At 38.8% G+C, this 16,020-nt stretch overlaps 1 protein-coding gene across 1 annotated transcript in view; it reads right to left on the bottom strand.

Annotated features, from left to right (window-relative positions):
- htr7 (5-hydroxytryptamine (serotonin) receptor 7, adenylate cyclase-coupled) overlaps window positions 1-14,403 on the bottom strand; it is a 58,992-nt gene extending 44,589 nt beyond the window's left edge. Inside the window, exon 1 of the mRNA XM_031906600.1 lies at window positions 13,290-14,403. Coding sequence (XP_031762460.1) covers window positions 13,290-13,819 — 530 coding nt within the window. The 5' untranslated portion in view covers window positions 13,820-14,403. The remainder of the gene's footprint in view (window positions 1-13,289) is intronic.
- Window positions 14,404-16,020: the final 1,617 nt, after the last annotated feature.

Here is a 16,020-nt window from a genome sequence, read left to right on the forward strand (position 1 = left end):
CATGCACTTTAAATGTACACTTCCCTGTGCCCATTTATGCCAGACAGATGTATTTTCCAAACACGCTGTCACAAGGAGCCATATAACTAATTATATCAGAGATCATTTTTCTGTTACAGTTCTGGCAAGTTTGTTTTTCTTTATTAACTGATGAGTCACGGTACATCTTGGTGATACAGTATATCTCCTTCACTTGCACTGAGAGAGCATGCAAGCACAATAACAAAGCATACCTCAACTGAACTATATTTCAAATATATGCACTGTTCAGATTAGAAAACCCAATAATTACGTGTAAATAGCAGGGGTGGGCCAAGCCAACCCTAGGCAACCTGGTCGGCCACCTTTCCCCTGCAACCTCCCTTCTCCCCCCTCCACGTGCCCATATGTATTCGCAATGCCCTCGTGGGGGAGGTCATTGCCCCCGCCATGCAATACCAAGTGGTGGGGGCAATGACAAGGGAATGCAGACTAGGGTTAGGCAGGAGAGGCACCTGCCTAGGGCACAACAACAAGGGGGCACCAGGCAGGTACCTTTCCTACCTACACCTAGTTCTGGCCCTGATAAATAATGTATAATAGAGCCTAATACCCCTTTCCTAGACTAGAAAGCAGAGTTTTTCCATATTTTAGGTCCAAGTACCCATCTGTAGTAAAACATTTGGTCAATGGTGAATGATCCTTTACTTTATAGAGGATAAAGATATACAGTATGAATAAATAAATAAATAAATATATATATATATTTATATTGCTGACACTGTAACAATTTTACTTATATGTAGGATGCCAAATAAGTGTTTGCCATTATTATCTTTGAGGGCTAAACTCCACAGGAAATTCTGATTAGATTTTGTGGGTCAGATTTTATCTGATCTTGTCATGCAACGCCATGCAACTCCATGCAATAGTAAAATATATTGGCTGTAATGTTAAGTTGGATCAGATTAAGTAAGATGGAGTGTTTTGTTCCTGCACCTGTACATTTAACTGTCAATGTATTTCAATGAGAAAAAAGTCTTACACTATCAGATTTTATCTTGTGCAGCATGCAGCGTTCCTTTCTGACAGGCGTGTCATGTTTAATGAAAATTTCATGTAGTTTACACATCAGATTTTTTTATCAGTTCCATTATATTTTAACCCATGTGGCTTCATCCGACACCATCCTACAAAATCTCCCATGGAGTTTAACCCTTATGCTGGGGTTCTGTAAGAGGACAGAGTACAAGAAATCACATCCTAAAAGGACTAAATTGGCTTCAGGCTGCCCTCTCCCCTATTAAACTATCTGAGTCTTTTTACTATTTGTGTGTGATTTTTGTGCTATGTTTTTCCTTGATGCAATCTGGATAAACTAAGCTCATGTCAGTCACTGTGAATCCTTAAAGCTACAAATGGTTAAGCATCACATTTATATTTTCCATCTACATCCCTATTAATTATTATTCATTAAATTAAGGGACAGACTATATCAGTAGTTTTTAAAATTATACGGTTTCCCAAAGGTGCATGATTTCTGGTTATCTTCACAGCGTCAAAGCTGGATCAGTAAATAGACTAATGATTCAGTAATATTTGATTTTTTTGAATATTTGATTTGAGAATATGCAGAACGTGCTTTTTCTCTACTTCTTGTTGTTTTTCTACTCCTACTGCTGGTGAAAACATTTATTCATATATATATATATAGAAGAACAAGTAAAAGAGAAAAATATAGAGATGAGAAGAAGACAAACTAAAATATAGGACGAGGAGAACATACGAAATGTTGGCAAGAATGAACCAATAAATGCTGCCCCAGCAGAATGGTCTGTGGGGAGGTATCAGGCCAGGAAAACAACAAGTACATCCTCACAAAGAAAAGCGTGTGAGATTTGGGGTGTTAACCATGACTGAAAAGGGAGGATTAGTGAGATCACTATGTGGGGAGTAGGATAACTGAGAACTCATGAGAAGGTGTGGAAAAGCACTGGAAGAAGCTAACATAATTGAAAATGTAAGAATACTTAATGGGTTCAGCGCTTGAGGGGTCAAGGGTTAAACTAAAATAAGATAAATTCAGTGTAGATCTACAATGTACATCTATAAAAAGGCATTTTCTTTCCTGGAGTACCACTTATATAGATTAAAATTTATGTATTCTGGGCAAATGAAGTGATGTTTCAACATGTACAACAAAGCAATTCCATTATAAAGGCTTTCCTTAGTAATAACTATGCAACTGAATATTTACTATTTGTTAATGGGTTTTTTTAAATTATCATTTAAAATGTGTATTGGTGTGAGTTGGGGGACACCAGAAATGAGGCACACTACTAGTCCTGATGTATTGACAAACAACCCTTGTTAAATTAGGTCACTGCTCTATGCTGTTGGTGCTAATCTTCTATAATAAATCTTCCTTCTAAAGTTCAGCAGAAGTCTCTAAAATGTAAATGCCAGTTTCTGGTCATAGCATTCATCTTCAATGGGAAGTTTCCTTCTAAAGTAGTTGTCTGAGAAATATTTCGAAATTTTGTCCTAATTTAACTGTGTGGCTTTTGAATAATTTTTTTCTTCCTGTAAAGCTGCACTTTGGTATTAAACTGTCATAGACTTACTAGACTTACATAGACTTACTAACTGCAGTAGCCAGTCTCTCCTATGAATAATGAAGAGAAGACCTAAGACACACTGCCTTCCTTGATCAAAGTATTTCTACAGGCCTCTGCCCCCCACCTCACCAAATACACTCATGCCTACATTCAACAGCGCTGTATTCATGAAGGGTGGGCATGGCAAGCCTTGTAGGTGTTAAGCTGGCAATACACGTGGCGATCTGACGATGTTTCGTGCGACCATCTGTCGCATGAAACATCGTCAGATCCGCCACACACCATTCAGGGCTGAATCGGCAGGTAAGGAGGTAGAAACAATAGGATTTCTACCTCCTTCTGCCGATTCAGCGCTGAAGGGAGATTTTGGTCAGGAGCCTTCTATGGCGCCCATTCAAAATTTTCAAACTGGTCCGATCGGCGAGTCGGCCGATATCAGCAACTTCCTGCGATATCGGTCGACTCGCCGACATACCATACACGCACCGAATATCGTACGAAACGAGGTTTATTATCGATATTATTGGTGCGTGTATGGCCACCTTTGCAAGTAAGGAAACGGGCCACAAGGAGGCCATGTACTTGCTGCTTGCCTAATGGAAGCCAGCAAGGACAGGGCTGGCCTGCGCCCAGTAGTTGCACTGTGGGATCTGGTAGCGGGTATGAGGTGCAGACCACGGTCAGACACAGGGAAGACGTTCTGCCTGAATAAGCACTACGGGACATGTTCTTAGTGCCCTTAGTGCTATTGTACTTCTTCCCCTGGTTGTTATAAATGACCCCCTTAGGATACTGTCATTGCACAGGAAGAGTTGATTTCAACCAGAAAGTGTTCAATTGTGCATTTTTTTCAAGTTATTTGTAAATATAATTGCAGCTACAAGTAGTATCTGTCCCTTTCTGCAGTCCTGGTCTTATAATAGAGTTTTCATGTGTCTCTAGCTCTATGGGAAAATCTGGAATTGAACCAACTCTCATCAAATTGAATCTGACTCAATGTCAGAGAAGTTAGCTTTCCTTCATCCATGACAGGTCTGTTAATCATCTGGCTTCTGCTGAACCACCAAGGAAGAGAATAGACAAGGGACAGACAGATCATTTCAATTAGATTTACAAATAATTAATTGAATTTTGAATGCATGTAGATTGGAAAGTTACTTAGAACCACAATTTTGTTCATTAGTCAAAAGTGTTTTTTGGGGTTTACATCTGCTTTTAGTCTGCCTCTGTGACTCAAGGTAGTTGAGCATATCTAAATACCTTTTAGCAACAGCTAAGGAGAAGAATATAATTAGAGATGGGAACACATAATTATATATTCTTGTTTCTTGTAAATGTTTATGCGACTGTTTCTCAGAAAACAAGATGTTCATTTGTAAATATTACGACTACAACAATAAAATCCAGGGGGAAAGAAAACTTATGGGCTCATTGATAATAATTCTGTTCTGAGCTCATTTTTAAAATATGAATAACCATATGCATGCATATAAAAATACATCCTGTTAGAATGCTCCTTATTTATTTGTATTGGTGCAGCACAGCTCCTTAGGACTAAGGAACGGGGCTCAATTTAAATATAAAGACACCTGTGGCCTTGTGGCTAGGGCAGGAGCTTTAGGGGATGGCCCACGAATGCCTATATATAAAAAAAGAAATGCTTAAAGGAGACATATCCTATAAAAATTAAGAATGTACCAGTGAATTATACTCCTCTAGATATAGAAGGATTGTGCTTAAAAAAGTTGTGTTTCAGGCTGATTTATTGAGAAATTCCCCCAAAACCCCACTAGTCCCGCCCATCTGTTCCACTTCCTGCTGGCTGAATTCTCTGGATGTGCAGGGGAGCTGTCGGCTCTCAGTACACTTCACTGTAGGATAGGAACCAATCAGCAGCTAGGCTGACCTGATAGGGAACTGAAGCCCGTCTTTGCTTGTGTGAGTGCAGGGTTGTGATTGGCTCTCCCCCTCCTACTGTGCTTCTGGCAGGGACCGTTAGGACACACCCACTTTTCATTTCAAACATAGTCAGAGAAGAGATAGGATCTATAGGGAGCTCCAACAAAGGGGCCATTTTTACAGATAGGATTACTTTTAAGCACAAAGGGAAACCAGCACTGTATAATATTCATAATTGCCAACAATATAAGGGTTTTTCCAATTTATCCAATATGTCTCCTTTAAAAAAGATTCCCCTGTCTCCTGCCAGAGACTTGCGGTTAAATCCAGTTATAGAGTTGGAGGTTAGAGTGGCTACAAAGTCCTCTGGAGGTCAGCACTTGTGCAATATGTAACCTTTTCTAATCACCATGGAGGGGGGGTGAGGTCCCATAGGCCTTGTGCCAGCAGAAAAAGAATATGCAACCTTGCCAGGGAGTCATTTACAAATGCATCCGCAAGTGTGGTGCCCTGAAATGGGCAAAATGAAGGTGTATATCATTGCAATTCATTAAGGTACCACACGCTCCTGCACTTCAACATGGTTGCCAGTGTGTCCATTTTATCTCTTCTGATAAAAAATTGTTGGGGATACCTGAACCCAGTGCTAGCTCCATGGTTCCCATAGCAGGGTGCATCTACAGCAGTGTTCCCCAACCAGTGGCTCGTGAGCAACATGTTGCTCCCAGTGGCCTCAAAGCGGGTGCTCATTTTTTAATTTCTGGTAAGGAGGCAAGTTTTGGTTGCATAAAAACCAAGGATAATGCCAAACAGAGCCTTCTGTAGGCTGCCAGTCCATGTAGGGGCTATTAAGTAGCCAATTATAGCTCTTAGTGCTACCCCCAGGAACCCTTTTCATGCTTGTGTTGCTCTCCAACTCTTTTTCCATTTAAATGTGGCTCGCGGGTATAAAAGGTCTCATCCATCAGCCCACCCTATCCACCATTTATATTGATATATATATATGATATATCGCATGCAGTGGGAAATAACGCACGCGGTGGGAAATAATGCAAGAAAATCGTTCATCGCAAGTTAACGCAAACCGTTGTCGCAAAAAATAAGAAGCGATAAAATGTTTAACACATGCTATAAATAGCGCTCGTTTTATCGACCTTTAGTGAATCGTCCCCTATATGTCTCTTCTATTAATCATGCCTACAGTCACAGTAGATCATTCAGAGGTTTTATTACACGCTGTACACTGTTAAAGCATACTAAATGTATTTTCTAGCCTTTGCTTATGTATTGCTTGTTTTACAAGTAAAAATCATTTACAAGACCCCACTAGCTCCCCAAAGTATGTACCCCAAATGTAAGTACAGATGCCAATGACAATGATCCCTACTAGCACTACGTCAGTTGTGCGCTTCAGCACATATTAGGATTACCATGCAAGTTTTATTTGCCTATATGGTAATAAAGGGGTGGCCAGACTTTTTTCCGTCGCAACCGGCTGGACCGATGCGGAATGAATGCGCACGGAAGCGACACAGCGTGCATACGCATTCATACAGAACTTCCACATCCCTGGCTTGATCGCGGTCCACCAGAAATCCATGGGGGATTGACTGGTGGACCGCAATCGATGTATTGGCCACCCCTGTGGTAATACAATTTCAGATAGTTGTTTGTGAAACAATAATATAAAACCAAGAACAGAGAAGACACAGCAGGCAGGATTCAATCAGAGAATGCTCTTGTTTCATTTGGGCTGTTGGGCCTGGAATTTTTTTTATCATGCAATATTGTTTTGTGAATTTATTCCTGATGGTTCTGGACTACAGACTGCATCATGCTTTAATCCTTGAAAACAAAGTGGATTTTTGGGGTTATAGTCCCCTGAAAAAAAAGCCAATGCCACTCCAGGTGTTGGGTCAGGTATCAATAATTGAGGCATCATACAGCTTCAAGCCTATGGCTCCTTACTTCTGGTGGAATTCCATATCTAAAATTTGTGTTCAAGATTAACCCACATTACTTTATCTGTAGCACATGCATTAGATACACTGTGCTAAATAGTTATGATACGGGCACAGTATTTTAATGCATTTACAATTCCTGCAACATCCATCCACCTAAACCATTGGGCACATGTTAATGCATTTTATTCATAGAAAACCACCGGCATTTATGTGTATCACATTGTATCTTACAGAAGGGGTTGCCATCAGTATTATTAACGGAACACTTTACAGCTGATACTAGCCTAAGGGCCAGAATTACTAAAACTCTAAGAAACTCATTTCCACAAATGACATTTATCAAAAAAATCTGACTTGAAAAAGCATATGTGGGAAACGTAGCAGAAAAGTCGCAAAAACATCGATTTTTTTTTACTTGTCACTAGTAATGAGCGAATCTGTCCCATTCCGCTTTGCTGGAAATTTTGTGAATCTCTGCAAAGTTTTTTGAAACAGCGAAAATGTTGTGCATCAAAAATCAAACAAAATTCTGCACGCCACAATTTTTTTGATGTGCATCATTTTTTTTGTCAAAAATTTTGGCAAATTTTTACACGCCAAATTTTGATGCCCATTTAACTAAATAATCCGCCAAAAATGAAATGCAGAACTTTGCCACAAATCCATGCCAGGTGAATTATTTTGCCCATCACTACTTGTCACGACAAGATACCTGCGACTTTTTTGAAGTGTTGAACAAAAACCAGCATCAAAAATTCGAAAATATCTAAAGTTTCAAAGCAAAGAAAGATCTTCCAGGGAAGGAAAGGGACATCTGCCATTGACCTCTACATGATCTCAACAAGTTTTAGATGCTGTATTTTCAGATTCAGAATTGTCGCAGTATTTCTGCATAGTAAATTTAGAAAAAGTCACAACTTTATTTTAGCGAATTTTTAAGCTAAAAAATCTGAATCACATTTCCCACCCTAGGCTTATACTCGAGTCAATAAGTTTTTCCAGTTTTCTTAGGTAAAATTAGGTACCTCGGCTTATATTCGGATCGGCTTATACTTGAGTATATATGGTAAGTACCGATTCATCAAGGTAATTTCCCATGCGTTACTACTCATATCACATGTGCAAAAATCTCAATTATTGCAAAGCGTTATTTCCATCGCATTGCGATCATTATCTAATAGAAATAATACTAACGCATAATTCACAGACATATTTTAACGTTAAAAGCATAAAATGTTGCGATAATTACTGTGAAACTTAACACCTCCGAGGAGAGGGCGTTACTAAAAAAACATTGCGGTTCACAAGCGTTTGAGAAGACAAGATGGAGTTTGCAGTCGTTTTTTGTTGGAATGTGAAAAAGAGAATCAAGTATGTGATTGCCCTAGAGCAGTGCTGTCCAACTGGCGGCCCGCGGGGACCCCCCTCTGTGTGGCCCCCCACCTGTCTGGCTGCTTTGATGTCTTACCTTTGTGTAATCTTTAAATGGTATCAGTACTGAGATTAACTGGCCCCCTGCATGGTTCTCACCTCAGATTCAGGCTGTAATCCCTCTGTATTGTTTAAAAATGTAATCCCCTGTGTTTTTCACACCTTTTAATCCCTGCATTGTTCACCCCCTGCAGTGTTCACACCTCAGGCTCAGGCTGTAATCACCCACATTGTTCACTTATTCACACCTCAGACATAGGTACTGTAGGCAGAGTATGGCACACAGAGGCAGTGTAGGACAGGCAGAGTATGGCACACACAGACAGTATAGGAAAGGCAGAGTGCTGCCTGTGTGTGCCATACTCTGCTTGCCCTATGCTGCTTGTGGGAGGTGAACCTGGCAGGGGTTTGTGGGAGTTTGTTAGTAGTTGGAAATAGCCATTAAATGGTCCCTAAGGTGTGTAATTATGTACTGGAGGTTGCTCTGCTACCCACAGGGGAGGAGAAGGCATATGGAATTTAAGGGTATATCTTAATATGACATAATTCTTTCACATATGAATGATGGTTGATATCCCCACAGTAAGGACCAAGCATTTGGGATTTTGCTGTGCTACCACCATTGTGATAAAATAGGTGTGGTCTGAAGTGGGTGTGGTTTCAAAAAGGGGAGTGGTCAAAACTGGCTTCCATTAGCGGCCCTCCACCATGTATGCTAGAGAAATTCCAGCCCTCGGCACCGTAGAAGTTGGACAGCACTGCCCTAGAGTGATGCATCCTCAAGTTTTCAGAGAACCTGTCATTTTCAGAGCAGTGGTTTTCAGAAAGTAACGGTTACGTGCGTAATAGCGTGCGCTAATATCGCATTCTATGAAATAATGCGTAGATATATTGCATGCTTTAAAATATCGTGCAGCAACTAATCTCCCCGTCTGCAACGGTCCTAAAATTGACAATAGGGGTAATTTACATATTAAAGCTCATTTATAAACTATGCAAATTTGCACCTGGGCAGTAACCCATGGCAACCAATCAGAAATCTGCTTTTATTGTTATACCTGCAGTTGGCTGGAAAAATGAAATCACTGATTGGATGCTATGCGTTACTGCCTAGGTGCCAATTTGCCTAGTGTTTATAAATGAGTTCCAATATGTCAGTATGTAGGAACCCATACACAAATTTCCTAGGAGTTGGTATGGGCACATTGCCAGTAACTCTAATTTGTCTCTAATATTTAAAAAGTAACTCAGCAAAATGGACAAGGAAAGGTAGAATCATTGAGGGGTATCAAGTTGTTTGGCATCCACCCCATGATAATGTTGCTTATTCAATTCCCAGTGCTCATTCTTCCAAACATGCACCAGCCCAGGGCACTTTTATTCTCAGCACTGTGCTGCAATACCCTTCTGTTACAGAGCATTCTTTATGCAGCCCTGGGTGAGTGTATAAGTGGTACCTAACTTCTTCTCCAATTTTTGTACTGTGTATGGTCAAGTGGAGAGGAAGCTGGGGCACAGAAAGAATATGCCAGAGTTGTCCTGTGAAGAAAAGTAGCCTAGGGAGTTGCATTTTTGGAAGAAAAGATGCACTGCCTAAGGGTCTGAAATAACTGTCTAGGATCACTGGGGGGGGGGGCTTAGAACTTGCCACCATCCAGTGATTCTACTGGAAGAAGGGATTGTAATCACTTACCTGATACCCTGGACCAGTGCTCCTGTTAGCAGAAAATTGCACCGGCCTGGGGTACCTGCGAGCAAGCCATCCTTTTCCTTCTTCGTTACACTTGCGCATGTGCAGTAAGCCAAACTTTAACAAAAAAGCCAGCTTTTTCATTCAGATTTTCACTGCACATGTGTCAGCCCCGGGATCATAAAGAAGGAAGACTGGAGAAAAAGTATGGCTCGCTGGTACCCTGGCCCAGTGCAGTCTTCTAAGAGGAGCACCAACCCGGGGTATCAAGTGATTGTGACTTTCCTTCTAAGGCGTACAAGACAACCGCAATGCTTAATGCAAAAGTAGAAACAAAACTTCAAATTCAAAATAATTATTTATATATTAACTTTAAAGGGAATATTCACTCAAAAAATGAACAAGCATGTTTGCATAATAAAAGAAAATGTAAACAACTTTTTTTAAAAACCAATTAAAAACATAATTTAATGATTTTAAAGTTATTTGTAAATTCACTGAAAGCAGCTTCTGTCTGTCTCTTTCTATTCCCTTCTTTGATAAGTTTGTCTCTCCTTATTCCCTCCTTCTTCTTAATTCAGAGCTTTTTGGATAACAGGTTTCTGGGCAATGGCTCCCAAACCTGTACATTGTTCTGTCGTCTAGAAAACTGAGAAGCCAATAGCAAAGGACAGACAGAAACTCCTTTCAGTTACAATTAAATATCCAAATAACCAAGATCATTGAAAATGCTTAATCTACTGCCATTAATGCCTACTAGAAAGTCTCTTATAATTATAAAACAAATCGTTATTTGAGTAGACATCCCATTTGATTACTGTCGGTTTTCTAGTATCAATGATAACAATATGAAAGTAAGGTTTTAGATCTAAAATAAAAGTAAGTGCCAAAACTGAAATGAACAGCGTACTATATAAGGCATTTCTAATATTTACTGTAAAACCAGGAATATAACATTTCCATTGATAATATAACCAAAGCCACATTAATAAGATCCAGTCCCTGAGTCACTCTGCTTATGAATAGTTAAAGAACAATTGAGGCAGAACTACATCATATAATGATTTAAACATTCAGTGGCTAAAAACTGATTCCTCAGAATTACCACTGGGATTGAAGATCCTTTAGGCGAGTATAACATTCCTGACTGAATCCTTTCCATTTTTACTATATCTTCTCTCCTTTTTACATACCATGTAAATGAATTCATTGATTTTAAACTGATTTCCACAGTTCAGATGTGTGACCCAGGAGAGGAATCCCACTTAGGGGTAATTTCTAAAATGAAATACTATAGGTTATTATAGGCCAGGTTTCACCTGGGCCCTGATATCTGCTGTTGGACCTCTGCTGCAGTATCCATCAACAGTGAGGGAGTTGTTTGTTCTGCAAGATAGTGCTACTCTACTAACACAGGAGAGTGATAATACTTGTTTGGCGTTTTAGCATTTACAGTAAGTTAAATACCAAAGCAGTTGCTGAGTCACTGAATGTCAGCAAGTGTGTCTAAAAACCAAATCTCTTAAAGGCATTGAGCAGGGGGGGAAATTTAATAAAAGTCGTAAATGGAAAATCGATTTTCCCTGATACGGCTGCTTTAGTTACATGATATTCCTAAACCTGACTGTTTTGCCAGCCTGTCAGTTATAGCTTCTAATGCTATAGGAGTACTGCTGCACAAATATGGGGGGATCTGTTAGGTAAAAGCACCAGGAAGTACTTGCTTGGCAAAATTATAAAACACATGCAAAATCACTGTTATGATATAAAAAACAGTTTAATTTTAGGTGAAAGTAATGCCTCAAGTTCAGTTCAGCCAAAATAACTTTACCAAGGATGAAATTTAAAGGGGTTGTTCACCTTTGAGTTACCTTTTAGCATGATGTAGAGAATAATATTCTAAGACAATTTGCAATTGGTCTTCATTTTGTCTTAATTATAGTTTTTTAATTATCTGATTTTTTTGTTCAGCAACTCTCCAGTTTGGGGTTCAGCAGCTATTTGGTTGCTGGGGTCCAAATTACCTTAGCAACCAGGGAGTAATTTGAATGAGACTGATACATGGATAGGAGAGGACATAAATAGAAAAATAAGTAATAAAAAGTAATAATAACAATAGAACTGTAGCCTCACAGAGCAATAGTTTCTTGGCTGCCGGGGTCAGTGACCTCTGTTTGAAAGCTCAAAAGAGTCAGAAGAAGAAGGTAAATAATTCAAAAATAATTAAATATCAATAATGAAGACCAATTGAAAAGTTGCTCAGAATTGTTCTATAACATACTAAAAGTTAACTTTTCCTTCACTGCCACATGTGTTTGCTAAATACTTTCCAGGTTTGCAAAAGCTATACAGGTATGGGACCTGGTATCCAAAATGCTCGGGACCTGGGATCTTTCCGTAATTTGGATCACCATATTGTACAGTATATTTGTATATTGTACTGTATCAAGTCTACTAAAAAACATTTAAACATGAAATAAGCCAACAGACTTGTTTTGCCTCCAATAAGGATTAAGTATATCAGTACAAGGTACTGTTTTATTATAACAGAGAAAAGGCAAATTAATGTTTAAAATAAATTATTAAATGAAGATGATCTTCCTTTATTTGAAGCTTTCTGGATAACAGGTTTCCAGATAAGGCATCCCATACCTGTATTTAGTTTGTGCAAATGTAAAATTGTCTGCATAAAGCAATAATTTTACATAGCACATATTTTTTCCATTAAATGTTTTATTACAGTCCCCCATTTTAACACTTCTAAAAGCTCACTTAATGAAATGCATCATGTGAAAGAATTATCCAAGACTATACAGAGAGCCTGAGAAACACTCTAGGGAGCATGGACATTAAATCTTCCCAAGCATCTTAGCACTATCATCATGGTTTCAGCTTAAATCACAGTACCATTAGACCCACCAGTGCTCCACGGCAGATCTAATAACATAGATAGAACTAATGGAAGGAAACGGTACAAGACTGATATCACTGATCTCTATTAACTCTACAAGAACATTCCAAGTAACTGCATAATGTAAGAATAATGACAGAATATAACAGAAAATAGCAGAATATAAATTAAAGCCAAAGTAACTCAATTCTACATATTTAGCAAGTAATATAATTATGACACGGGTATATTAATAAAAATATGAGTTTAGAGCTTAATACATAAAAACTCACCCATGTTCTCTTCATTCCTATTGGATTCTTAGCATATTAATCAGTTGCTGAACTCTTTCAACCATTGATAAATACGTTTTTAAAAAGCCCATAGTAATGAATAGAACATTTTTATATATTAAGCTCTAAACTCTAAATATTTTCATAAATCTGCCCCTCAATGTTAATATCAGTTATTTTTCTCTTCCTTCGGGAGAGTGAGGCATATACAGGCCAAGCCAGCAATTATGCTTCAAAGGAAAATGCAAAGCATAAATATTAAAATATTTCTGGCTGCTATTAATCATTATTTGATTTAGGATGCGTTAGGAAATTATTTATGAGGCCGCATTTCAAAATAAACCTAAAATGCAAAAGTGACCCCTGGTGGAAATTTCCTTCATTAGATTCCCCTTTAGCATTCACACATTCAACAAGTGAAATGAAAAGTTGTGAATGAATCTGGTGCCCGTTCTGACAGCATGGGCAGACATCCGAGGAGCTTGTAAGGCAGCACTGTATAGTAGAAACCTAAATACACATTACCTGTCAATGCTTATAACGCACAAAGTCATAATGGAAGCTGTGCAGCACATGACATCCATAGCAATGAAAACGTTGCAAAATACATGCCCAAAGATCCATTCTCCGCCAATGAGATCAGTAACACTGACAAAAGGCATGACAGCTATAGCGACTGAGAGATCAGCCAAAGCCAAAGACACAATCAAATAGTTGGAAGGCTGTCGGAGTTTTTTCACAAAGCATACTGATATGACCACCAGGCAATTTCCTGCAATTGTTAGCAAAGTGATCAAAGATAGGATGGCTCCTATGACCAGTTTTTCAATGTGGCCATAATTAAGAATCATCAGTTCTCCGCACTGTGTGTCATTTTCACTGCTGAAGGTAGATGTTGAAATGGGGCTTGCTGTGGTGGCATCCTGAAGAATCTTAGGCAGACGGGGATCGAAAGATCCAGAAATCATTATAGAGGTGCTATGATCTTTCAGCTCTTCGATTACATAGGATCGGATGTTGCTGTGCATGTAACTACTATTGATAACGATGACCATGATGATTTATGTGGTCCATGTGTAAGCCCCCCAACTCATTGGGTCTTCAGTAATCACCTTTCAATGTCAATGACCAGATCATAGAGTGGTTCCTTTAATACTGCCATCCGTTTGTGTGGTTAGGTGAGAGTAGCACGAAAAACATAACAAGGAGACAAAAAAGATAATTCACATAACTGACCTGACACCTTCACTTACTGCCATTCTGCTGGATATGAAGTTTACACAGAGCCCCAGAGAAGTCTTTCCAAAAGCAGCAGAAGTCCATTAATGGCACAATCTTGGTCCAGTGCAGCAAACCTTATGCACTAACTCCTGAAAGAGCAATGCTTGAGCCAAAAAAAACCAAATTAGTACAAAAATCTTCCAGTGAAGCCTTAGCTTTCTAGTCCAAGTGTAGCAAGTGGGATACTGTGTGCTGTCTGTTCTTCAAAGCCAAGCTGCAAAGCATGATGCTAGATCTTGAGGGTAGCAGAATAATCATGACTTTCACCACCAGTAGCTCTGGGAATTTTAGTGTTTCCTATGCCTGTTTCATTCCTTGCAGCAACTTAGAGGCAGCGTGTAGTTTCCGTACTGAATGGGAAACAGGCAGACCCATCCTTTCATCATACTGCAATGTAATTTGGGTTTATGTTGTCATGCCATTAGTGCCATCTAGTGGATATAATCCTTATAGAAAAGTGTTGAAAGCCATAAATTTTGCTCACAAACACTGGCAATAACCAGACAATAATATATAAACTATTAGATTCCACATCTGCTGTAGCTTCTTCATTATAAGCACTATGATTTATCTACATTGTTTGCAAAACAGTTTAAAAAGAAGGTCAGATAATAAAATAGCATTTATTATTAAAATAAAATCAACATAAAATCAATATACCTATAGTGTAATCCAATAACTTTATCACAAAAGGTACATTTATGCTTACAGAGTACCAGCATACAAGAGCTAATCTGGCCAACTGCATGCCTCCAGTGGTGAAACAGTCCATTCTCTCAGCATAGCGGCATTATAAATCCATAGACAATTTTTCGTATACCCCTTACAGAGTACTTATCGTAGAAGATAATATTATCAATATTATAGATCTATTTTTATTAAAGGGGAACTCTACCCAAACACAACTTAAGCTTTCTGAAAAGTAAACATAATTTTAAGCAACTTTGCAATATATATTAATTCAAAAATATCAGCCTTTTTTATCATTTTTAATGTAATAATATCATTTGGAACAGTTACCTAAGCCTGGCCCCCTGTTCTGCTGATCTGGCTGGCTACTATGCAACTGCCCCTTTAGCCTGCCTTCAACGTGCATCCTCCAAATACCTGAAATACCCCTGCTGAAAAAGGCTGGATAACTTGAGAAAATATGGTGCCTATGGACAGCTGACCATACTATATCTCAAATACAGGAAACTAACTAAAATATCACAGTATGTCTATTAAAACCTAATTGTTTTGTTATGATGGTGTGTACCCCATAGCCTTTTGGAAGCCATTTGGAAACAGCTAAAAATATTCTAATGGCTTGAAATATGAATATCTGATTGGCTTCATAGAATATACCCTTCTGTCTCAAACACTGAAGACAATGTAGACAAAAAGGAGATGCTATCCATGTTTGGTGGATATTCCCCAGAAAACCACAATTTAGTCTTATCCAACAAGTAACCAATACAACTCAACCAATCTGTAGCTCTTTTGAGCATTCTCCATACAAAACCATCTCCTCAATAGCTCTCAGTCCTATATTATTTTTATAGCTAAACATTGGAATCTTTTTGACCCACTGAACATTAACACTCTGAAAGCAGAGCTATCTTCCATTGCCCAGAGGCAGCTGGACTCAATGGTAACTTGCACAAAGCTGCTGTAGTTTTAAGCAACGTATTTCCTCTCTCCAAAAGCATATAGGCAGGTTAATTGGCTCCTCGTAAAATTTTCCCTAGTGAGTGTAAATGTGATAGGGACCTGGGATTGTAAGCTCCAGTGAGGCAGGGACTGATGTGAATGATGTATAATTTTTGCGCCGTAAAATATCTTGACACTATTAATTATCCAAATTGTTAAACATTTCCAGTAATTTTAAAGTCATCTGTAAATAAAATTATTAAAAGAACTTTTTGCCTGTCCTTTTCTGTACTCCTGGGTCTGACATTTAAAGAAATGCAGCAGAAGTCAGCTTTCCTCCGGA

Source organism: Xenopus tropicalis, chromosome 7, assembly GCF_000004195.4.
Source record: "Xenopus tropicalis strain Nigerian chromosome 7, UCB_Xtro_10.0, whole genome shotgun sequence".
In the NCBI taxonomy this organism is placed as follows: Eukaryota; Metazoa; Chordata; class Amphibia; order Anura; family Pipidae; genus Xenopus; species Xenopus tropicalis.